At 38.2% G+C, this 26,220-nt stretch overlaps 1 protein-coding gene across 1 annotated transcript in view; it reads right to left on the bottom strand.

The window, feature by feature from the left end:
* Positions 1-26,220, bottom strand: part of LAMA2 (laminin subunit alpha 2) — a 620,419-nt gene that overhangs the window by 181,325 nt on the left and 412,874 nt on the right. Inside the window, exons 25-31 of the mRNA XM_073893912.1 lie at positions 24,468-24,704; positions 23,100-23,243; positions 22,235-22,414; positions 21,938-22,126; positions 21,724-21,857; positions 17,812-17,929; positions 10,156-10,290 (exon numbers count right to left, since the gene is read on the bottom strand). Coding sequence (XP_073750013.1) covers positions 10,156-10,290; positions 17,812-17,929; positions 21,724-21,857; positions 21,938-22,126; positions 22,235-22,414; positions 23,100-23,243; positions 24,468-24,704 — 1,137 coding nt within the window. The remainder of the gene's footprint in view (positions 1-10,155; positions 10,291-17,811; positions 17,930-21,723; positions 21,858-21,937; positions 22,127-22,234; positions 22,415-23,099; positions 23,244-24,467; positions 24,705-26,220) is intronic.

Genomic DNA, 26,220 nt, shown 5'->3' with positions numbered 1-26,220 from the left:
ATAAACTTTCCAGCATGGCAAGAAAGACATTTTTCATCTGCTCGCTTACCCCACCAGCCTTACCTCTAGCCACTGCTACCTTTGTATGCTATGTGAAAGCCATATAGGACCATCTGAAATTCTCATATTACACCATGCTCTCTCTTTCCTCTGGGACTTCTTATATGCAAATCCCTTGTTTTGGAATGTTTTCCCCTCCTCTTACCTGATTAGCACCTATTCATTTCAGCTCTCATTTTAAATGGTGCTTTGTCTGATAAACATTCCCTGACGGCCTAAGTCTGGGCTAAATGCTCATTCTAGCTCAACACAGTGACTGAAACATGGTAGTCATTTGATGACTTTTCTGAATGACTGAATGCACAATATAGGAAGTATAGATGAAACTGGTCAGTCTTCTTAAGATGAAAAAGGCCAAGTTTCAAGTCTAATGACTTTATAGAAATGTAGTTAACAGAACAAGATAATGTGTTGTATTCTGAGTTAGGATTTGTTGTATAAGTACCATGATCTTCTTTTATTCACCCGTCCAAAGGAACCAGTATTTTAGCAATAAAATAACTATTCCATATTTAAGAACAGCATGGCAAGAGATGGCTCCAGGATACATTCCAGGATAAATTACCCTTACGTTCCAGTCTAAATCATTCAGCAAAGTGTCAAATGGTAAGTTAACTGGGGAGTGTTTTAAGGACATATTTTACAGCTATGTGAATAAACACGTGCCAAAAAAATACATAGGCTCTTGAACAATTATCAGTATTTTGCTTTTGTAAAAATAAACCCACTGCATAATGAATTATTTTATGTAACCTAATATAGCATTAATAATTGACTCAAAATACTTAGATAATATTGATCACTACCAGAAATACAGAGATTCAAAAATACGGTTTGCTGCTCTTACACCTACAACTCTATATACTTTCTTCACAGATCAAGCAAATATTTTAACCTTCTCTGGACAGTCAATCTTTCACAGGTTACTGACATACTAAACTTGGTTAACGAAATCAAATGTTCTGGTTAGGTCCACAAACACAACACATAAATCATGATGCTATTTTTGAAACTTTTTGACACAGACCTTTCCTATGACTTTCCTGTCTACTTTGAGACACAATATTCATCTTGTACAGAAATTAATCTCGGGGTGCCTGGATGGCTCAGTCATCAAGCATCTGCCTTCAGCTCAGGTCATGATCCCAGGGTCCTGGGATCGAGCCCCTGCATCGGGCTCCCTGCTCAGCAGGAAGCCTGCTTCTCCCTCTCCCACTCCCCCTGCTTGTGTTCCCTCTCTCGCTGTCTCTTTCTGTCAAATAAAAATCTCTAAAAAAATTTAAAAAAAGAAAATCTTTAGGAAAAATTCCTATATTTTAGAAGTCTAACGAGAAGTTTAATTATATTCTCAAGAGTGATATTATATGTTCTAGTACCTTTTCAATAACAGATTAGGATATATGATATTTATATTTTTTTGCACATGGAAAAACCGGTGGTATATATTCCTTCTGCTAAATCAAAATAATATAACATTAATATTATATAGTACCTTAGATCTGAGGTGAGAAGTCGCTTAACTTAGTCCTCTTTCCTTAAAGGGATGCCTCCCTACTTCCCACTTTTTTTTTTAATACATTATTGAATGAATGATCCTTATAAGGCAGCCTTTTTCATCTTGTACAATTATAAACTATGAACTTTTTCCTTATGTTGAATGAAAACATATCTCATTTTAGTTTTCAGTTAATGATCCAAGTTCTGCCTTCTGAAGCTACGAAGATTAAGTCTAATTCCCATTTCCCAAGGCAAGTCCTCAAATGTCTACAAAATACTATTACTTCCTAAATCTCTTCAAGTTAAACATTTAATAATCTTGATCACTCAGAATTTCTCTTAAAATAGATATTAAAGTCTCTACCTGTGATTTGCAAATATAGTGACTATATTCCCTTCCCCCATCTGGATCTTGGATACATGACTCTGCAGTCAAGTAAAAACCCCTATTTCACAGGAATTGCTACTACACGTCACTTTCTCTGCTCTTTCCCTAAGCACTAGAATATAAGCTCCTAGAGGGCAAGGCCTCTGAATTCCTCATCTTGGTATCTTTTCATCACCTACCGCAATACCTGCGCATTGGAAATATTTATTAAGTGCCACAAGAATGAATGAACAAGTGAGCCTCCCTAAGTTCAGAAACTCTTATATTAATTTCATCTTGTTAATTGTGGCTCATACTCCCACCTGTCAGGCTCTTAGCTTCTTGACCACCATCTAATACATTAGATTACACTTCCAGCTTTATTTGATACATCTCATCCAGATCACTGATCAGATCACGATTTTGAAGAGGATGGGGTGAAACACAAAGCCTATGTCTCATCATTGGAGATAGGAACCTAGAACCCAGCACACATTCTTCAGGGGTAGAGAAACTTCTACAGTCACTAAACTTGTTAACTGATTACTATCTGGCCCAGATATCTCTTCAAACTTGTTTGTGAAAACATCATGAAACATTCTCTCAAATGCCTATTTAAACAAACCAGAGTTTGGATCATAGATCTGATCTTTAGTGGCTTATGATGTAAGCAAATTATTTAATTTCTGTCAATATCAGTTTATCAACTGTAAAAGAGGGAACAATCCAATCTGTCACATAAGTTTACTGTAAGAATAAATGAGAAAAAAAATCTATCTATAATGATCAGCCTTGGTCCTGGCACATATGTAGATAGGGTTGAACATTTGGGGGCTGTTACTATTTTTGCTGAATTTGAGATATGATCTATCACACTTTCTGATGATTTTGATATCATAATGAGATTCAGGAAGGATCTCAGATTTATACATATATTAATCTAGCAATTAGTCTGGTATGTTTTATTTTGAGTGAACCTAATGAGCACTATTTTTTCTACACTTAACAGATATTAGTTAAGTAAGCAATCCTTAAGTCTTACTGGAGATCAAAAATCAATGTTTGCTACATTTTACTTTCCTTTATAAACCTGGAGTGGCATTTCACAGCTTTCCATCCTACGGCAAATTTCATATTTCCATGATTTTTGCAAATATTTTTCATACATGGCTCTTAATCATATTTGCAGATTCTATCAGTACTCTAGGATGGAATTCTAGGCCTTCAAAATCAAATCATTTAATCAGATAACAGTGTGTTTACTCTCTCTCACAGTCTGTAGATAGCATTTTATAGTGGATTTGAAACCTGATTCTAATACACTTTAGCCAAGGCTTGTAGGTTACTGAAATTTTCTAAGCATTAACTTTCAGAATTGTAATAAAATGCTAACTATCCCTATTTTGGTCATATTGTTAGATAAATTCAATGAGATCGTGTTTATAAAGTACCTTAAACAGAGTAGATTCTAGTTATGAGTCTGTTTACCAAATACAGGGCTAACTGCTTAATCACAGATGCTGGTGGTTTCAGACAACAGAGCTGATCAATAATGATTTTTTTTCTTTTCATTTTAAAATAGTACTAACCATAGGAGTGGTGATAATATATACAGAGAGGTGTGGGTGCAGATATAAATAGATAAGAGATGTGTGTATTGTATCAACTTGGAGAAACTATCTATCATCTATCTATCATCTATCATCCATCTATCATCTATCTATCATCCATCTATCATCTATCATCTATCATCCATCTATCATCTATCTATCTATCTATCTATCTATCTATCTATCTATCTATCATCTATCATCTATCTATCATCTATCTATCTATCATCTATCTATCTATCTATCTATTATCTATCTATCTATCATCTATCTATCATCCATCTATCATCCATCTATCATCTATCTATCATCTATCTATCTATCATCTATCTACCTACCCACCGACCTGAGATTATCTATTGGGTATTTGTGTGTCTACTAATTAGCATTTGCTCCCTCACCTCTGCTTCCCCCTGGCTTGGGGTTCAATATCACATAGGTTTTGCTCTTCCATTTGGAAGAAAATTTTCCTTAAGGGACAATAATCACTGAGCTATTGGTAGTAACATGTCTATGTGCAGGATATATTAATGCCTCGAGTGAAGCAATGGTTCTCTGATAAGTCTCATTAGAAATTATGAAGAGAATAGTTAACAAAGTGATGTGGATTTTATTTAAAAGTTGAAATGCTTAGGCTGTAAAGTTTTCTATAGTGTTATTCTTCTCTACTCCATATTTTTGAAGAAAGATATAAAGAAAAAGTGAGGAAATCTAGCATAGCGCTGATAATGAGTTTTACGTGTTTTGATTAATTATTATCTGATTGATTCTTAGACTATGAATGGTTGATAACATGTATGGTAATTACTATCTTCTTCTTCATCATCATCATCGTCATCACTATCACTTCTCTGGAGCCTGCCATGTACTAAGTAGTGTTCCACACCCTTTATACAATATTTCACTGAATCCTTACAAAAACTTTGAGTAGGTACTATTATTATCTTCATTTTATAAATGAGGAAATTAAGACTTCACTGATTTGAGATAACTGACTGAGCTCCCACAGCCCATAAAAGATGAAGCGAGGATTGGAATCAAAGCTGTCTGACCCCAGAGTCCTGCTTTGGGGTCTACCCAAGGTTGAGGGCATTGCTCTGTGTAATGGCATTGATATTAAACTGGGATCCATACTACACATAGAAAAAAAATCAGTATGTTTCAGGTTTCCTCAGTTATAGCATCAGAGTAAGAATAGCTATTTCCTATTTGCCTCCTGGGGTTATTTCAAAGATCAACAAAGTTGCCTAAATTCAAAAGTTATATATGTTCTCTGAAGGAAAATATAAAAATTCAGAGCACAGCAATTTATACTAGCTGTGCATGTCTGATTTGCACCATGTATTTATTTTTCACTTCATCTGGGGATATCTCAAAAAATAGACCTGTAGCACAAAAATAGCTATAATAGCCAATTGTTCTAAAAAGGACAATATAAAGACAATTTTTATCCTAAAAATTGAAATTAAACTGTACCCTTTATGAATGTTTTAAAATTAATCATAGGGGGGCACCTGGGTGGCTCGGTCAGCTATGTGTCCAACTCTTGATTTCAGCTCAGGTCATGATCTCAGGGTGTGGAGATCGAGCCCTGTGTCGGGCTTTACACTCAGTATGGAGTCTGCTTCAGATTCTTTCTTTCCCTCTCCCTCTGCCCCTCCCCCCACTCACGCTTTCTCTCTCTCTCAAATAAATAAATAAATCTTAAAAAAATCATATGAATTAAATATAGCCCTGCCAAGAAATACCAGTGAAGATTACATAAGAAGAAACAATGCATTTAATTCTCACTTAAGATGTATAAATTAATCCCCTCTCTTGAATTATTTACTGAATTTTACAAGCCAGCAGATTAGAGAGAGAATACTACACTGAGCAAATAATAATTGTTTCAGGAATTCAAGGGTGGTTAATATTATTCATCTAGTCAATAATATCATTCATCATTCTGTTTAAGGTAAAAAGAAATATATGATCATATCTAAATGCGTATCTTTAATGCATCTTTTCCTTTACTCCTCACAAATAAGCACATAATCAATTTCAATATCCTATCCTGACTGAAAGGGAGTATCTTTAAGAAGTCAGGAATAAAAAGAAGTTTTCTCAACATGGCAAAGAATATCTATCTTCAGCTAACCACCAACGTCATACTTTGTGGCAAAAGACTTGAGGCATTCATATTAAAATTAGGAATTAGATAGGAAGCTGATTACCCTCCTATTTAATATTTTTAGAAGACTTAGGCAAAAACATAAAATTATTATACTAGGTACACCTTCAGGCAAGAAAAAGCACAATTATAACTATCTGTAAATAATATGTTGTAAATATAAAAATAACTGAAAGAATCAACTGAGAAACTCCTAGAACTAAAAACAAAGCGGTTGAATATCAAAAATCTATTCCGTTAATGTTTATCAGTAACAACAAGTTAGTAAATATATTGAAACAGAAAAAAATATAACATTCACCATTGAAGTAAAAATGTAAGATGCACAGAAATAACTTTAATATAAGAAATGCATAATCTATACAGCTAATAATAAAAACAGTATACTGTGAGACACAAAACATTTTGAATAGAAAAGAGTATTATACACCTCGGTTGAGGGAAGATAATTGGATATTGTAAAGACAGCAATTCTTTACACATAGGTTTAATGCCATTCCAATAAAAATTCCAGTAACATTTTTTGGTGAAGAGATTGAAACTGAATCAGAATGTCATCTGGAAGAATACATAATTACATCTAGTCCAGAAATTAGAAAAAGAAGAAGAAAGGGCCTGAGTTTGCCAGATTTTTAAAAAAGATTTTATTTATTTATTTGAGAGAGAGTATGAGCAGGGGGAGGAGGTGGTGGAAGGGCAAAGGGAGAAGCAGACTCTCATTGAGCGGGAAGTCCGACATGGGGTCTGATCCCAGGACCTTGGGATCATGACCTGAGCCGAAGGCAGATGTTTAACCAACTGAGCCAGGCACCCCTACTTTGCCAGATATTGTAACTTAGTATAAAATGAAGGTGATCAGAACAGTATAATAAGAACTAGAAGGTAAATAGTACAGAAAAGATGATCCTTTAAACATATCTTAATATGGATAAAACAAATTTGTATATATGCAGATAGCATGATGTATTAAGGAGGAAATGTTAATAAATATTAATAAAGGAAATGTTAATAAATAAATGTTTCTTTAAAGTAATAGGTGATGGGAATTGAGGAGGGCATGTGAAGTAATGAGCACTGGGTGTTATACGCCATTGCTGAATTACTGCATTCTATATCTGACACTATATGTTAACTAATTGCATTTAAATAAGATAAGTAAAAATAAATAAAATAAAAAATAAAGTAATATATATTTGAAGAAAGATACCTCTTCATACCACAATAAATTCCAGAGAGATTAAAGGGTTGGATCTAAAATTTAATCATAGAAACAATGTTAAATACCATGGTCTCTCAGTGTAGGTCCTGAAAGGCATGTGCTTGGGTAAGGTCACCATGAGTATAAGTTAGAGAAGCAAACCGTTCCAAGGATTGAATCCTGGAAACCCCAGTATGTAGATTTCAGGTGCAGAGGAAAATATAGCAAAGAAGACAGAAGGTGTAGTCACCTGGTTTAGAAATTCCTGGAACAGCATGTCCAGGGACGCAAAGTGAACAAAAACTTTAAAGAAGAATGGATGATTTAGAGTAGCAAGTGCTGCTGATTGATCAAGAAAGATGAAGGCTGATAGCCGAATATTAGTCACTGGTTTCAGTATAGTGGTAGAGGTAAAAGTCTGATTTTAGTAATTCAAGAGAGAATGGAGGAGAGAAACTAGAGAGAGTATAAACAACTCTTCACTGTATATAAGGAGAGGAATGAAGTGCTAGAAGTCAAGAGGGAAAGTGAAGTCAAGAGACTTTGTTTTTATTTTTATCTTATTTTATTATTTTATTTTATTTTTTAAAAGATTCATCCATTTATGGAGTGCCTGGGTGGTTCAATTGGTTAAATGTCTGACTCTTGATTTTGGCTCAGGTAATGATTTCAGGTCCTGGGATCAAGCCCTGAGTGGGGCTCCATGCTCACTGTGGCAGAGTTTGCTTAAGATTCTCTCTCCTTCTCCCTCTGCCCCTCCCCTTGCACACAGCCATGCTCTCTCTCTAAAATAAATTAAACCTTAAAAAAAAATCATCCATTTATTTTAGAGATAGAGAGAGCACATGCACACACATGCACATGGGGGACCCATGAGATCATAACCTGAGCAGAAACCAAGAGTCCATCACTCAACCAACTGAACCACCCAGCTGCCCCTATTTTTGTTTTGTTTTTTGTTTTTATTTTTACTATTATTTTTTTTTTAAGATAGCAAAGAAACCAAAAAGTGATGCTGCAAGAGAGAGGGGAAATAGGGATGGGCAGAATGATGTCCTTGAGCAGGAGAAAGGGCTACTTGTCTTTTCTAGAAACAAGAAAAGTTCATCTAAAATGATGGAAGAGTCAGAGTAACTGCACAGAGATGCAGAAAGGTGGGTGCATGTGGTAATGGAAGATCCTTTTAGTTCTTTTCCAACTACTTCTAATCTGTCAATGAAATAAAAGCATGACCATCACTTGAGATTAAGTCTGGAAAAGGATTGGCAGAGGGGTTTGAGGGCTTGAAGAGGAAGGGGAAGGCATGAAATAATCATCCAGAAACGTGGGAGAGGAAATGGACTGAAGTAAAGTGATATGATTGCGGAGCAGCACAAAGGGTCGATCTGAAGTGAGTGGTAATGAATTTATGGTGAGACTAGAACACATAGTTGTTTTTCAACAGCCACATTCAGCTTAGAAGGCATAGGTATGGAGCAGTAGGATTTAACAAGCGTTAGAATTAACTGAGTGAAAACAAAGGAGTAGCAAGAGAAATGAACATTACGAGGCAGCTATACTAATGAAGGGTCGTGAATATTAAGCTGGTTGAGAAAGTTAGGGCATGAAGGAGCTAAGGAACAATGAAAAGGTGTGAGCATCCATGGTGAGACTAAAAAGGTTGGAGTTGATGTATCAAGAAGAAGTGAATTATAAAGAAAAGAGATGGTGGTCGAAGAGGACAGTTGACCTTGAGACTGTGTTTCTCGTAATGACAAGTTCTAGAATAGCACCATGGAGTGAGGAAAAGAAGCAGAGTTAAGGGTATGGAAGAGTTAATTTCACAAACATTAAAATCACCAAGAATTATGATAGGAATAGTGCTAGAGAGAATGGCAAAGATACAGAGGAAAAATCTTCAAGGAAGGAGGTGAGTGACCTGAGGGTTAGGAGAGAACATTGATGAGCAGGTATAGTGAGCAAATAGATGGGGGCATGAGATTCAAAGCCACGTGTTGTTATGGGGGAGAAGGGAGGACGACAGGAAAGGGGCAGTGAGGAGCAAGGATACCTGCCTTCAGACTCAGGGAAATGAAGAGTGTGAGGCAAGAGCTACCACCTGGAGGGCTCTACGGGGAGCAGTATGTTGGGGACAGCGAAACAAAGAGAACATTAAACAAAGAGGGAGAATATGTGGGGGGTTTTGCTGAGTTTCTACCTTGACTTCCAGAAGCCTCACTGGAGGGGTTTCAGTAGATGAGGAGAGGTGGGAAATGGGTTTAGCCAATCTGATGTCCAGACCTGGGTGAGGTTTAGAGTCTGGGGAACTCTATGTGGTGACATGGCAAACCCGAATTTCTTGAGAGTCCCAATTGTTCCAAGGTGGATAGCAGTGGTGGAGGGCAGGCTGTTAGCATTAATACAACAACAACAACAACAAGAGTAGCTGGAATTCTATGGGAAGTGGTAAATTATGGGTTAAATTAAGTGGTTAAATTAAATCTTTAGTCTTTGGTTAGAGATCATAACCTGAGCAGAAACCAAGAGTCCATCGCTCAACCAACTGAACCACCCAGGTGCCCCTATTTTTGTTTTGTTTTTTGTTTTTATTTTTACTATTATTTTTTTAAGATAGCAAAGAAGCCAAAAAGTGATGCTTCAAGAGAGAGGGGGAAATAGGGATTTCGTAATCTAATCAAAGACTAAAGATTTCAAAGAACATCCAGCAACATAACGCACTCATAATAGGTATATTTAAAAAGCAGAACATAAAATGGCACCTATGGTATTATATGAATCTTATTTATAAAAACATGCATAAAACTCATAGAAAATACCAAAAATATTAAATGTTTATGTTGAATTTTAGATGACTTTTATCTTTTTTTAATATTTTTTTATAATTTCCAGATTTTTGTAAGTTTATTTTTGTATGTAATCAGAAAAAAGGCCCTCATATGATTTTTAAATAAATAGTAGTGTCCTCAGGTGTTCTCCTAAAATGCTGTTAATATTTTATTTCTTGACACGAGCAGTGGTTTTTGCAATGATCAATTTTTAATTACTTTAAAAAATGTATACTATGGTAAATGTCTTTTTTCCCCACGTTTTATTTCTCACACACACACACACACACACACACACACACACACACACACACACACAATTAAGTTCCCTGCAGTTTAGCTCGCTTGCCTCTGCACATGCTATCTGAGCATGTATAAAGATAAATGATCACATGGGCCTTAGTCAAGAAAGACGTGGTAAATACCTGGCATTTGGAGGTTTCAGGATCACACAGGCTACTGTGTCCATTACACTGACATGGAACGCAGGTGCCCAGAGTTGGTCTAGGAGTGCGGCTACCCGGCTCAGACCGCAGTCGATAAAATCCTGGCATGCATGTCTAAAAGAAAAGGAAAGCAATTAGGACAGTCAAGTTATAAATCTTGGTTTAGCAATAGTTGGGTTCCTCAGGGGTGAAAAAGGACTTCTTTCCCCCTACCTGCACTAAAGGTAACATCACTTATAAACACAAGGGCCAGTTTTGATTCCTAATGTGTATTTCTGTGTGGTCCTTAACGTATACAGGAAGCATCCAAGACCTCGGACCTTAGCAAAGGAAGGCCGTCATTTGCATACACCACTCAATCTGAAAAAGCTTCAAATAATCTTTTTAATCTTTTTCTTGAGAAAGAGGCTTATTTTTAAATAAAATTGTCATTTGGACTAAAGAGAGAATTCCAATGTCCTTGACAACCTAAAGTCTGCTTCTGCTATGCTTGATGGATAACTAGCTAATGTCCAATGAGACTCAGAGAAATATTAAATAAATAGAAAAGTGTCGCAGTTGCATTTTTTTATATCGATATAATTTAAAGACGATAAAAGCAAGAAATTCAAAATTCTCATGTCTTGGGAATATTAGACCACCAATAAAATTTCTCTTTCCCTGATCTATTTTTTTCATTTTGCAATAAAAATCTGAGAGCAAACAGAAAACTGCCAGCAAAGCTGACATATGCAGAATCAAGACTTCCATCTTCATTTGGGTTTATTATGCAAATGTATCAAAGAAACATCTCTGGCTTTTGAGAAGGAAGCCCATAGCCCCGAAGAGGTAATGTGAAAGGTCTTGGGTTCCAGGCTCAGTCCTCTTGGTATGCAAAGCTACTGCATTATCAGACATTGATTTATGAGTGAGAGGTAAGAGTTAGTTCTTCAGGTCCCAATGAAGATTACAAAGGGACCGTTTTACCACCTTAGCTATGTAGGATTTTTTTCCACAGGATATCTTGTTCCTGTTGATGAAAGAATGATTGCCAAATAAGCAGGAAAAAAATATATGCATTAAGAACTTCCCAGTGGGGGCACCTGGGTGGCTCAGATGGTTAAGCGTCTGCCTTCAGCTTGGGTCATAATCCCAGGGTCCTGGCATCGAGCCCCATATTGGGATCCTGGCTCAGCGGGGCGCCTGCTTCTCCCTCTCCCTCTGCCTCTCCCCTTGTTCATGCTCTCTCTCTGTATCTCTCTGTCTTAAGTGAATGAATAAAATCTTTAAATAAAAAAATTTAAAAAAAAAAGAACTTCCCAATGCCTCTAAGTTCTTTTGGTTCTGGACTAGACCATCCAGGGTGGTATATACAAAAAGGTTCCTTGGAGAAAGAAAAAGATCGATAGTCAACACTCCCTCACTTATTTTGATTTGGATACTGCAAAAGCACCTCAATTAAGCATTCAATTAAGAGTCTCTCTGCTTTTATCACAGCCTATAAGATATTTTAATGAGATTAAATAATGTCCCAGCTTTGAGCAAGCTGATAAAAGAAAATCGGGAACAGTATTCAAAATATTTTGAGTCTCATTTATTTTATAGTGGACTTAATCATATATTTTAATAAGTTTATTCATATTATTTAAAATCAAGGTTCATATTGCTATTGTTACCAAATAAGGCCTAGAAATTATGGCTGAGGAACTCATTTAAGAAACTAAAGAAACCATTCAAAGTGTATTTAAAAATATTTCACAGTATGAGTTGCTCCAGTTCTTTAGTATGCTGATTACAGAATAAAACTGGATTTTCTTTACATGGATTTCATCCTTGGATACCTATATAATTATTGTTTTTTTTTAAGATTTTATTTATTTATTCATGAGAGACAGAGAGAGAGAGAGAGAGAGAGGCAGAGGGAGAAGCAGGCTCCCAAGGAGCAGGGAGCCCGATGCGGGACTCGATCCCAGGACCCTGGGATCATGACCTGAGCCGAAGGCAGATGCTTAACCATCTGAGCCACCCAGGCGCCCTATATAATTATTGTTATTTTACTGGTGTATTTGCTTGGGGTGTGTGTGTGTGTAGGTGTGTGTAGGGGTGTGTGTGTCTCTATGTGTCTGTGTCTGTGTGTGTGAATGTGAAAATCACACAAATAGACAGTTTTTCTAGCTCCATTTTATACCTCAAACAGAAGTTCAAGACAAGTCTCAGAGGAAGAATAAAGTTCAGAAACAGGACTTTTCATTGAGGAATTACATGAAATTCAGTGTTATATACTGAAACCTGAAGGTGAGCGGGGCAGGTGAAGTTTACTGTAACATACACCCAGTTACCCATATTACTATGACTCTTCCCAGGAAAGAGAACAGGATGAAGCCAAAAAGCACCTGTAATGGGAGTCTGAGCCTGAGCTCCCACTGGAGCTCTGCGTTGAACCTTCTAGGCCTATCTTTGCGGTTCCCAACCCTGGCTGCACATAGAATCATCTGAGGGGTTTTATATACTGATGCCTGGTTCCACCTCCAGAAATTCTTTTTTTTTAACTTTTAAATTCTTAAAAAAATATTTTATTTATTTAGTTGAGGGAGGGGGGGGAGGGGCAAAGGGAGAGGGAGAGAGAATCTCAAGCAGACTCCCCAACCAGCGAGGAGCCTCATGTGGGGCTCAATCTCATGACCCTGAGATCATGACCTGAGCCAAAGCCAAAAGTTGGATGCTCAACCGACTGAGCCACCCAGGCACCCCACCTCTAGAAATTCTTATTTAATTGGTAGAGATTAGGGCCAGGGTTTGTTTTAAAACTCCTAGATGGGTCTAAGAAGCAGCCAGAATTGAGAATCGCTGGCATGCTCCTCACTCTCTGCTGGTAATGTGTGGCTTTTAAAGGGCATAGAGACTCCAATACTGTGACGCAAATGAATATGGAAGCCTTGATCTTACAAGTTAGTTTTTTCTAAGGGATACAGGCAAGTTGCGTGGCATAATTAAGACGTGGTTTCCCCACCCCACAAATGAGCGGGTGTATTAACTCAGATGATTTCTGAATCTTTTGTTCTAACACTCTAAATTAAATTTTATGTCCTGCTAGATCAAATTTCTAAGAGTTAGCAAAGCAAGAGACAATGCAAGAGTTAGCACCTTAAAACACTCTTTACAGGAACTGGATGTATTTGTTTCATCTTAATCCCCTCCTTTCTTGGATCCTTTTTGTATTTATTCTTTCCACTTTTTTGGTATTTTTGCAAGTTTTTCAATGTCAGATGTTCTCAGTGAACTGGGGCAACATTTATGAGAATGATTATACTTGAGTTGGAATAAAAAGAGGAAAGACAATAGCTATTTTTTCAAGTCCTGTCTACAATCCTTTCTGAGACAAAATGGAGAATTTAAAAGAAGCAAATAAACACTGTCCCTTTTTTTCCTAACTCAAACTTTTCCAAAGTTCTCTTTCCTTGTGCTAAAGTTATTCTTAGCACAATTGTCTTCTGCAGTCCTTCTATCTTTATTTTCATAATATGGCATCTCATCAAAATGTTCGAATTGCATAAAAACGTGGGAGAATGGAGACAAAGAGAATAGAGAACCCACAGGTCCAGGTGCAGGGTTACACACCATTTCCCACCTCTCTCCTCAGACTTTAACAAGAACACTTGTGCTTGTTGCCAATGGAAACCCTATCTGATATCGTCACGCGTGTTTTGCAACCAGGCAATCCTCAGTTTCATTCTTGTTCACTGCTCACTAATATAATTTTACGCAGGCGTTGAACACTGCGGGCTGCAGTTTCCTCACCTGGAACATAAGGATCTTGTAGAACATCAGAATTGAGTATGTAAGTGCATCTAGGTTTTTTGAAACAGACTTAATTGGGCTCAAATTGCAGTTTTGCTGTTTTCTAGCTGTGTGGTCGTGGGCAGGTTTTGTAACCTGCCTGGGCTTCCATTTCCTCATCCCTAACATGGGGGTCATAATACATACTCAGTGTTGGTGTAGGTATATTAGGAAAGGTTGTGCAGGATACAGTAGGCATTCAGTAAACGGTAAGTTGTTTTTTTCTTTTATAAGGTTGTTGTGAGGATTAAAGAAGATGATGTATGTTTAGTGCTTCATATATAATAAATCAACGTAGATGCCTCTATTCCAGATAATTTTTTAAATATAGTCATTGAAGACAGACTAAAAATAAAAACAACAGTAATTGTTCTACGTTGCATTGGGTAACAGAATATCCATGTCTGCCTACTTACCCATACCATGTGCCTCAATATTTTTGTGCAGAGGAAAACAGTCTTTGGATCTTCCACATATAACAAAAGTGGTAAAGGGTATCCCAAGAGATGTGTGTATGGAAGAAGAAAAGTCTATTTTCATGATTTTGTCTTTTGAGTTTTATGAGTTGATAATAGGTATACATTTTGGGGATATGTAAAAAATTATTTTTAGTAGCCAAAAGTAACAGCTTCTGAATGGTGACCCAGTAGACAGCAGCCATTCAACCGTGAGCCCCCTATTATAACATGAGGGTGAGGAGACAGAGGCTGAACTGCGCAACATATGATCTAGAAATCATCTGCAACTGTTTGATCACCATAATCTTATTGCAGAGAACCATATACTCAGTGCTGACTATTTCCATTTCTACATACAAACTAACCTGAGTTTAGGTCAGTCAGGCAATCATGTGAACTCAGACAATGGTGAGAAACTCAATGGCTCCCACACCAACAAATGTGGTAGGGAAAATGAGTCCTTTACTTGACTTCTAAAGGTAATCTCATCTTTACACCAAATCACAGATTGTAATAAGTGGGCATTTCTAGAACTAATATTCTCAATGAATAAGGCCGAAGCATTATAAGATGACAGGTAACAAGCAAAGGCTAAGTGTCTTCACAGTTGGCTATATTTTCAGCAGTAACTAACACTTAATTCTTTTTATTTGCAACCACATTTTGGGTAAAAACAGAAAATGAAGAGCTTGTAAATGCAAATGTCTCTAGAATACCATACATTTGGCGAAAGTATTGTAAAGGAATTGCTTTGTGTATTCATGACCCAAAGCATATGTTACTGGAATGGGAGGTATTATTTCAAAACTGTCCTTAGCTCTTGCTTTGATGATTAGATTTTATGCTTGGGCAATTACACTTCAGAATCAAGATGAATTATAAATAAGATGTATAATGGATTAGAGGCAATGGGATGTGGAGAACACCTCAGGCACCTTATTATGAGAGATAGGCCTTTATCCCCATAATCTCAACACTAGGATATTACTGTAATTATTGTCTGTAAATAGGAGCTTAAGTGAAATTCACAGGATATAGGCGAAGCCACCAATGCAGATGCTGGTTTGTATGTGTTCCTAGTTTTCTTAATCTTCTTCATTTGTCAGTTTCTTTATTTGTGCTAATATATATTTTCACATAATGACGGAAAATTACTAAGATTAATGGAAAAGCATGTTTTAGAATATGTTATTTAAAAAGCCTACCAATCACAGCAATAAGAGCTTTTAACATTTAAAATCTGGAATGGAAGGTAGACCGCATTAAAATAATTTGCTCCTCTACTCACATTTTTATTTGTAAGTGAACAGTATTCTTTTAAATACACGCAGAAAAAAATATAGCTGTGGTAGCTTTCTCTTTAAGACGGCTAAAGGTCAATCTTGACTACTTACACAATACCTTTTATAGCAAAATAATATTGCAGAGCCAGAGAATTTTAGAACTTCAAAACCCAACCTGTTATTTTATAGATTGGATAACTATATAGCAACTAAGGCCTATAACAATTAAAGAATTGACCAAGGTCACACAGTAAACCAACAGTATAGCCAAACGCTTCTTGGGATAAAATTCTTGTGTAGAACAATCTCAAGTTCTTTCTGTCTTCCGTCTTTAAGTCTTTTATGCTCATTGGAAAGGTAGCATGTTTTATATGCGCCACGTTCACTGTCTCATTGTTCACATCTACACTGTGTGCATATGTGTATTTTGGTTGGTTGTGCATATAAATGCAATAAATAACTTACTAGTATGTGTACAAGTGCATATACGTATAGGTAGGAGTTATGACTTCATAATGAGGTGGGTTATTTGACTATTTATTAGATCAAAATAGACACATTCATATGAATATTGCCTTTCAGAGCAGCCACAAAGTTATAAAAGTATTCCAAGGGTGTTTTACAGATGTTTGCATTTATTCTTATTAACTTGTTCTCTGAACAGCATGGAATTTATATAATGGTAACTAAGTTGAATAGCATTTCAGATCATAATAGGGCTTTCACATACATATTTTCATTTAAACCAATCCTCATGATGACTCTACAGGTAAAAATCCTAAGGGCCAGCAACAAACAGAATGAATGCCCTGCCCGAGTAGTGGAGCTAGGGAGGAATCGCTGAAACCAAACTCCTTTTCTTTTCATCATAATATGCTACATTTCAAGATATTTATATTCATTATTTTTAAGTTACTTTAGTTTTGAGCTGGTGCCACCATCTGCCTTATGAGCCATACTTACCAAAACTCCTCAAATCCTATTTACAAAAGATGCATACCGTTTTCTATAAAGAAATCAATGCATGGATATATAACTAATTATTCTGTAATAACACTATTAACATCAACCAACGTTGACTACTGCCAGGCACCGTAATAGTGCTTTAGGGTCATAGGTCATTTCGTCTTCATATGATTCATCAGCTGCAGGTAGGAGAGGTATTAAGAATATCTAACCAGCTATGCAGTGGGCCCCAACCAATCTGCCTACCAGGAAGGCATCTACACTGCAGGACTGGAGCAGATCCTGGACGCCCCCTCCTACACCTTTGGTTGTTGCACTGTGGGGAGGACTATGGTCTGCAGGAGAGGAGCAAGTGTGGTGGCAGTAAGGGGCTTGGAAGTTTAGCAAATGGTGCAAGGTCTCAGTCCTGGTACATGGTGAAGTCGAGATTCAGACCAGTCCAGTTTCCCATCCATCCCACTTTCCCCTATATTATACTCTTCCTATTGATATTTAATATTCACAAAAATTAAATAGGCTTCCAGAGGATAAAGATCTAGAAAATATACCAGTTCTAAAGATAATCAAAGGAAAATCCCAGAGAGCAAAATAAGCAATTTTTAAAAATATTAACGACTGGATGATAGTGGCATTGTGGGAAAAATATATGTCCTTTTGGGAAGCTTACATTGAAGGAAACAGTCTGCTATTCAGTGCCTACGTTTTGTCATGTTCCACACAAAAACAATCTTTCAAAACCCAATATAATCCTATCTCATAATCATTGCAGCTTAAATGTCTTTAGCCATTCAGAAGAGGTGCCGAGAAAATAGCTCAGATATACTAAAGGTGCCTTATGAAAACATTCTTGTTTCCTGACCGCTCCGTATTTTGACAAATCTTTTAATTTTCATCAAATATTTCCCTTCAGATGTGATTCCTACTTCTAGGTCACAGTAACACCATCCTCCTCCTACTGTGTCTCATGATGTGAGTGGAGGGTTAAAAACAAAAAATAGGTTAAGGATATGCATGAATAAGGAAAACTCATTGCAGCCAAGATAGTTCTGGAAGGGTTTCGATTTAGCTGGTTAGGTGAGTTGAACTTATGCAGGTTAGCAGTAGCCCCTTACCTCACAGGACAGACCAGAATAGCCTGGGGGACAATCACATCTTTCTATGGAGCGAGCTGGAGAAGTCACAGCTGTTAGGTGCCCTTGTTCGGCTTCCTCCATTGAGATCTCAGAAATCCTGCAAACAGCGAGTACATTTAGATTATCACACCCATAAATTAAGCTCACGTAGCAAGCACCCAATCCTACAAAAGGAGTCTTCTCAGGTTTTTGTCAATAACCTCAAGCTTGTCCTATTGTTTTCAAGCTGCCTAAATTCCAGGGACTCACGTGCCACATCATAGTCCTGCATCTTTGCTTCCTCAAAGGCTGAGATTACACATCAGCAAAATATTCACATAAATCATAAGGAGTTTAGTAAATTAGATGTCTGATGTCCTGTTGAGAAGTTATTATAAAGATCTTTTTCCCCACATTTTAAAATGTGAGTGGCTTCAGGTAGACATGGCCAATTAATTAGACATTTATATTCCTTCCAACAGACAAACCAAGGTCATTCCCCATTAGAGTATCTCCTGTAGTCACTAGTGAAATTGCTTTTAATTTATAACTAGCCCGATTTCTTCCTTTTGAGTCTCTGAATGTCCTTTCAAGAACTTTAGAAAAACGTCTAGAAACTGACTGAACATAATCCAGTAATGTTGATCTTACTGGAGAAAGGATAAAGAAACTTTCAAATCAGTGATTTTGTTAATTTTATTAAATAAGCCCTTCAACTAATTTAACTCACCTTTCCTATTGGTAGAAAGGTCCTTAAAATTGAAAAAGATACATTCCTAGTGAAAATGTTGGTACCTTTTACATTCATTTGAAATTAGGCATTAAAAAATATATGCGGTCCATAAACTCAGACTATTTCATGACTGACTAACGGGGAACATGAAAAGTTCTGCAAATAAACTTTTAAATGAGAAAATGAATAGTTTTGCTTCACTAAAAGTCACCTCCAATAGCTTAAGGAGCTTGAATCATAAACTTTATAACAAGCCTAGGTAGATTTTATTGACACTGAATTATGGATGCACACCCTGACTTCACTAGAATGGAATCAGCCGGCGGAAGACCAGCCAGCCTTTATGAAACACATGTTCAATTAAAATTCAGGTTTCACTCTCCCCTCCTTAGAGTACACAGAGCAGTTTGATCTATAAACAAACCACTCCCCTCCTGTAAGAAAGACTCTACCTTTATGTTCCCCTGGATTCTCTGTGGGAATGAGCAGGTCATCTGAGGTTTGTTTATGAGTCCTCTCTGTTGGCATCGGATGGTATTTCATAACATGAGGGTTTACTAGCATCATCTTCTTTTCTTTCCCACATGCATGCAGACAACAGGCTAGTGAGTATTTAAAAAACTGAATAAAATTTGAATTGTATGTCAACAACAGGTATTTCTGCAATGCACCTGGTTTTTCTCAGGGGCTGAAAGAGCAACTGTTTTGCTTGAATCGGGATTTGGCCAAACTCAAGCTTCTATTTAAGTGAAGGCTGAAATGCAAAGTTGTTACATCCTTCAAATGAATGTAAGAGAAGAAAAAAAGGCAATGTCAGCATTGACATTATATACAAAGTCTCAAACTACATGTAAAACTCTCAAACTCTCTGCTTCTGAGATTATTTTAAATTTGTAACTGAACAAAGATGCAGGATTATGTTCTAACTATCTTTGAGGGAAGATTCAAATAGATTTTTCACTGTTGTCACAATTCCACTGTATTAGAAAATTAAGTGCTGATCCATTGCTTTATTTATATTCTTATTGTTGACAGACAATGGCTTTAGTTTTTATTGAGTCTAGAACAAGTGATGTATGTATGTATGTATGTATGTATGTATGTATGTATGTATGTATGTATTTATCCTTAAGCTTCACAAAATGATCTCTTAAACCAAAGAATTTTATTTAGGGAGGTCTGTGAATAATATGATAAGAGAAAGAGACTTACGGGGTGGGGGGTGCACCAGAATAAAGGTGGTGTTTCACCCCATAAAAAGGAATCAGTATGAGGGAAGCAAAGAAAGTATAATGAAAAGTGCATGACAACATTATTTCTTTTTTTTTTTTAAAGATTTTATTTATTTATTTGAGAGAGAGAGAATGAGAGACAGAGGGCATGAGAGGGAAGAGGGTCAGAGGGAGCAGCAGACTCCCTGCCGAGCAGGGAGCCCGATGTGGGACTCGATCCCGGGACTCCAGGATCATGACCTGAGCCGAAGGCAGTCGCTTAACCAACTGAGCCACCCAGGCGCCTGACAACATTATTTCTATCAGTTCCACTAACACAATGTTCTGTGTGCTACCCAACTCACTGCAGCATGGAAGAATTTGCAAAATAATTATTTCCATCCTCACAAAGTTACCCACTGTCTTCCATGACATACGAACATGGCTTGGCTTCTGCCACCTGATTTACAATTGATATTTTAAAATAATTAATGCTATTGCTGACAGTACATTTTTGGGCACATGCCTTTATTTTTTAATTATTTCACATAAAATAATCTTAGAAGTGAGAAAATAAAAAGAACACCAAAGGGATACAGATTTGAAAATGAATTTTGATCCTGGATTTATTCTTTTACCCAAAGTCCCTACTTATGGTACAATCGGAAGAACAATATGGATCTTCTTCAACAAAGAAAAAAATCTTCTCCTATGTTTAGTATAATTTAAATATCTGAAATGCGGAATTTATATATTCATTGGTTTGCCAATAAAAGACTTCATAATTTTTTTCTTTTGTTTTGTTTTCCTAAACTGATCTACTAATTTATTATATAAGACTGTTTTCAAACATCTATTGATTCCATATTCTTACAGGAACAGAGAAACTGACACGTCAGACAAATTGAGACTATGTGTACGAACTCAGCTCACCTTTCTGCCTCCATGGTAGGAAACTTAGCTACATGTGAGCAATTCCTCATTTTACCTCATTGGATAAATTGTCCCTTCCACTCTAGAAAATGATCATGTGTGCCCATGTTGAAATCTCCTGCCTTCTCCATTATTTTCTCTTTATCCTATCATTTTTAATGTATATCTTGCTACAGACTCCTTTCCCTCAGGGTTTGTAAACAAGTTTCCTTCTCACTCAGATTAAACAATCATCCTTTGATCTTTGACACCACCTCATTCCTCCCTTCTACATTTATCTTCCTGGAAAACAACAGTCTACGCCCATAATGTTAGGGCCACTGTGTCCCATTCATATAGCTCAAAACTTTGAGATTTGCACCAGGATTCTACAAAAATTGGTACTATGAATGGGACCAGTGTGATCCTAGGTGTCAGTCTCAAAAGCCTCATTTTAGCTGACCTCTTTGGGTTACGCGAAAACACGATACTCCTTTGTAGTATTCTCATCTTTTGGCTTCCATGACACCACATTTATTCTTACTATTCTTCTGTTCTCTATTTGGTGTGATTCCCAATCTTTTCACATTATGATGCACAGTGAAAGGGACAATACTGTAGGGCACACTGGGATGAACACTTGAGAATGCTCACGGTTGGAAAAGACGAGACCAATTTGACCCTGCCTGGCTCCCCTGAAGGTTGAAGGGGGTCACTTTCTCAGCAATCTTGTAATCTATTTATAGCACAGCAGTTATCTATCTCTACCCTGCAGGGCTTCTCCTTCTGAATTTCTGACTGGTGTCTAAAACTCACCAGATCAAAGGTCAACTTGACTCCCCCCCCTCCCCCTTAAACTTGCTTCTCATCCTATTTTGTTTTGGGGCGGAAACGGTATCATCTTCCACCAGGTGACCTGGAAGCCATCCTTGACTTGTCTTCTATCATCACACTCCCAAACCAAACACTTCTAAATCTTTCTTGTTGGTGTCTCATCAATCTTACCTATAGACGACTCTAAAATAAGAATTGAACTTTTGTTCTATTACAGTTTACCTGCTTTGTCTCATGATATTTCCATAAGTTGCCTTGATAAGAATATAATGAATATCATATAGAATATCCAAGAAGTCTTCACGGGTCACTGTTCTACTGATTCGAGGATCATCACCATAATATTTCCATTCTTTCTGTTAATAGGAAAAGAAACCACTTTGATGAAACTAAATGCAAAACCACTGGCATCCTTGCACCAAACTAATAAGCTTACCTCCGTCATTTCGATTTCATGCCGTGTCAATTGGCCAATTAGAGGAGCAGCCATATGCCTGATGATAATTCTAGCATGCGTAGGGGTACCACCTCGAATGATAACTTGAGGATTATAGGTAGAGAAACCTGTCTCTTCCCGAGCCTCAAAATAGATTGCGTACTTGAGTTTGCCACCGTAGGCCATCAACTGACAAAATAAAGTGAGGAGTGACGTGTCAGATAAAGCCCCAAATGGCGTGAGTCCAAAAGCATATTTTACTTTGTTCTCGTATGACTTTGAAGTTCTTGTCCTTACCTTCCGTCCTTCAAACTGTTCTGGAAGTTTCCAATAAAAAGGTTCCAGACGGAGTTCCTGTCTCACGAGGTCCATGTGTGCAACAATCTCTGGGTGTTGAAAAACGATGCCTTTGGTAGTGGTGTGCTGCAGGGCCTCGTCCACCAGGGGCAGAATGGTCTGCTCAGGCTTCAGAGTCACCTGCGTGGGTATCAAAACACAGCAGGGCACTCAGCTCACATCTTTCCGGCACCCCTTTAAATCTAAGTTAGGGACTGTGTGTCTCTCTGCAGCCCCATTCTCGTTCTGATGAGAAAGAAAACTTGTGCATCGTGAGCCACCAGGGCAGGGGATGAGTCTTTCTGCCTTTTTGCACAGTGAAAACTACAACATCTGTGAAAATTGGTCTTTTACACTAATAAAAAGTAGAACTTAAAAGTGGGAAGAGTTAGAGAAAAATGAAAGTAAGAATGAACATGCTGCCACCCTAAAAGGCAGCGATTCTCTAAGGCTGGTTCAAGTGAACGTGCAACAAGTTCTGGTTTTCATGACTGCCTTAGCACGTGCCTGCATTCATGCTCTGGTGCCCTCACTCTCCAGAATGCAGCTGCTGCCCATCCCCCAAACATAATGCTTTGGGTACAACGTCTCCCTTTCTCACTGGGCATCTATTTCCTTATCAACAATAAATGAGCTATTTTTAGGAGGAAAAAAAAAGGCGTTTATCCCAACTGTCTAATGTCACATGGCCCCAGTTCTAAATGTGCACAGGGGAAAAGCTTACTTAAATGTTTCACCATTGCCTCCTCTCCCTCAGTACCTGGCTGAAGGACACCTACAGGAACTGACATTATACCATTACATGGCTCAGTGGTTCCTTACTCACCCACGTACGGATCAGTCCTTTTGCTTCAGAGCACTGGGTAGTAGCCCCAAAGCAATAGCAGTTGCTGCAGCCTAGTGGGTTCTTGGCATCAAGTCCAAATTTGCCCGGCTGGCACCTATCACAGTGGACACCTTCTACATTCACCTGAAGGAAGAGGAGAGAGTTCCTCAGGGTAGATGATGAAGTTATGAGAGAAATAAACTTGAGAATGAGTAATGCTTCTTAATTAACCAAAAAGGAACACTGAGTATTAGACTCACATCTCAAATGGCATATGTAGTTAATTTCCTTGTCAGGATTTCAGAAGTCTAAAAAAGGCTTTATTTATACATAAATACATTGCAGAGGCTATTGTATATTGGTTTTAAAATCTAAGCAACACATTTCCTAATATCCGCTGTGAGCAACATGAAAGAGTCATGAGAATTTCAAAAGCAAAACAGAAACATTGATTCCCAGACAGTGGTGTGATACAAAGTTGTAAAAAACAGGCAGGGTGTTAAAATAGAGGGTTTATAGAATTATCATTATGTAGCGTATATAAGCACAAGGAATGCATATTAAATACAGTGTGTAATCATAGTATGTAATAATGCAGCACTGGACTTTGTGTTTTGTCTGGGGACTTCAATGGCAAGGGCTGCCATTTTCTTAAATTCTGAAGACTATTTTAATAATCACTCCCTGGATTTCATTTTCCTATGTCCTCTGTCCCTCTTTGCATGGATTTTTTTCTTGAAAAGCTACCTCTGACACAGTCTTAACAGCATTTATCCTGGGATTGATTTTTCAGAAATATCTAAGGGGGGAGGGAATCCCTCTTATCTTTTTTAATTGGCTGTTTTTCTACATCATTTAACAATATCAAGGAGAGCTGAATTTTGCATGTAGTCGCTGTTTGTTATGTCAGTGTTTATACGTGATAAAATTTTACTGAACTTCCACAGCAACAAATATATTTTTCAGTGTATAGTGATTGTGGATTAATTTGAAGAGAAATGGTTTTTTAGAAGTCTTATTATCTAGCTGTGATTTTCCTCTGATGATGCTTAAGAGAACTGTCATTTTTTTTTCCTTCCCAAATTATTCCTGTTTAAGCAAAGCAAATATGTAAAGAGAAATTTAACTTTACCATTAAAAATATACCATCTCTATCAACTGGAAACAAAGTTGGATTTGGGTTGAAAACAAGTTCTTAAAGAGCAGCGCTTATCTGTATGCCAATGAACATATATGAATAAACATTGTGTCTGGCAAAGAATTTTTGTCTATTTGTTTAATGCACTGAAGCATGAATGAAGTTAAAAGTGAGCAATGGAAAGAGAACCTAGGGAATGTTTTCCTTTAGTGTATTTCGGCAGCACACACCTTACAGGTGCACTGCCCAGTCTGATCAATACAGGAGCACTTTTTAGTCTCTGGGTCACAGGTCCTGTCGTCAGTCCCCGGCAGGAAGCACTCGCAGGGAGTGCAGTGAGGGTAGTTCCAGTGACCTCGGTTGCACTCTGTACATTTGGCACCGGAGAATTTGGGGTGACAGCTGCATTGGCCCGTGTTTATATTACATTGGAAATCCAAGGATCCCACTGTGCTGCAGTTACAAGCCTATGGAGGAGATAAAAACAGCAACCATTAACACCATTTCATGGGAAATAGCTTAAAATTTTAATTCGAGTGTTTCTATGCTTCCATTAAACACATATTCATCATGTGTCTATTATATGCTTTGTACTGTGCTAGTTTAGTCGCTTGGGAAACATCAATGAACATAACATTAAAATTGCTTCCTGCATTTACTAAAATTGATGAGTGTCCAGAAACCATAATCCTATTGAATAAGAAAGAAATTGTGTGTGGTTTTTTTCTGTCTTTTTGTGGCAAGGAGGAGGTAGGTATGGGTTTTTCTCAACCACTTTTTGTTATGAAGATTGAAATTTACAGTCATTTTACCTTATCATCTCATTTTTACAGAATTTACAGAAATTAAGCTGTAAAGAGACTTCTCTCACAATGTAACAGAGGGAGGGGGCGGAGCAAGATGGCAGAGGAGTAGGAGACCTGGATTTCGTCTGGTCTCAGGAATTCAGCTGAATAGGGATCAAACCATTCTGAACACCTACGAACTCAACAGGAGACCGAAGAAGAGAGTAGCAACAACTCTCTGAACAGAAAAGTGACCACTTTCTGGAAGGTAGGACGTGCGGAGAAGTGAATCCGAGGCGATATTCGGGAGGATAGACGGCGGGGGAGGGGCCTCCGCCGGCCGCTTCTGGCAAGTGCTAGAGCCGCGGAGCACAAAATCGGACCTTTTAGAAGTTGGCTCCGTGGAGGGACGTCGCTGCAGTGGCTAAGCGGGGGGTGGAATCCTCCCGGGACAGTGTGGTCTCAGGACCCTCGGGGTCACGGAGAGACCGGGGGTGCCTGAGTGCGCCAGAGCTCCCAGGTATCAGAGCGGGGAAGCCGGCTGCAGAGACGGAGCAGAGTCGTGGGCTCTCAGCTCGGGGTTGCCATAAACTGTGATCTGTGGCCCAGTCGGGGCTCGGCTCCTCCAGCAGGGACCCAGCAGGCGGCAGATCCGGGGAGACTCCCCTTCCTTCCCGGGGAGGAGCGGTGCGGGAACGCACTGCAGGGATCTGCTGGGTTTGGAGACTCTGCGCGGGGTCGGGTGCCAGAGATAGCAACGCTCGATCACAGGCCGGGTGAGCACGGAGTGCGGCCGGAGACCGGGGACACGGGAGTGACTGCTTTTCTCTGGGGACACACTGAGGAGCGGGGCCCCGAGTTCTCAGCTCCTCCGGGTGGAGATTGGGAGGCCACCATTTTTGCCCTGGTCCTCCAAGGCTGTACGGAGAGCTTGCAGGGAACAAAAGCTCCTGAGAGCAAACCGGAGCAGCTTCCTTAGCCCGGACCGACAAGGGCGGGGCAATTCCGCCTCCGGCAAAGACATTTGGAAACCACAGCAACAGGCCCCTCCCCCAGAAGATCAGCACGAACAGCCAGCGAGCCAAGACCAAGTTTACCGATCAAGGAGAACGGGAGAACTCCAGCGCTAGGGGAATACTGCACATAGATTAATGGCTTTTTTTTTTTTTTTTTACCATGATTCATTATTTCATCAAAG

The sequence above is a fragment of the Callorhinus ursinus genome, unplaced genomic scaffold (genome assembly GCF_003265705.2).
Source record: "Callorhinus ursinus isolate GAN/ISIS: 27379988/994484 unplaced genomic scaffold, GSC_fseal_2.0 scaffold6, whole genome shotgun sequence".
Classification (NCBI taxonomy): Eukaryota; Metazoa; Chordata; class Mammalia; order Carnivora; family Otariidae; genus Callorhinus; species Callorhinus ursinus.
The sequence above is the reverse complement of the archived record's forward strand: the minus strand, read 5'-3'. Positions and strand labels throughout refer to the sequence as shown.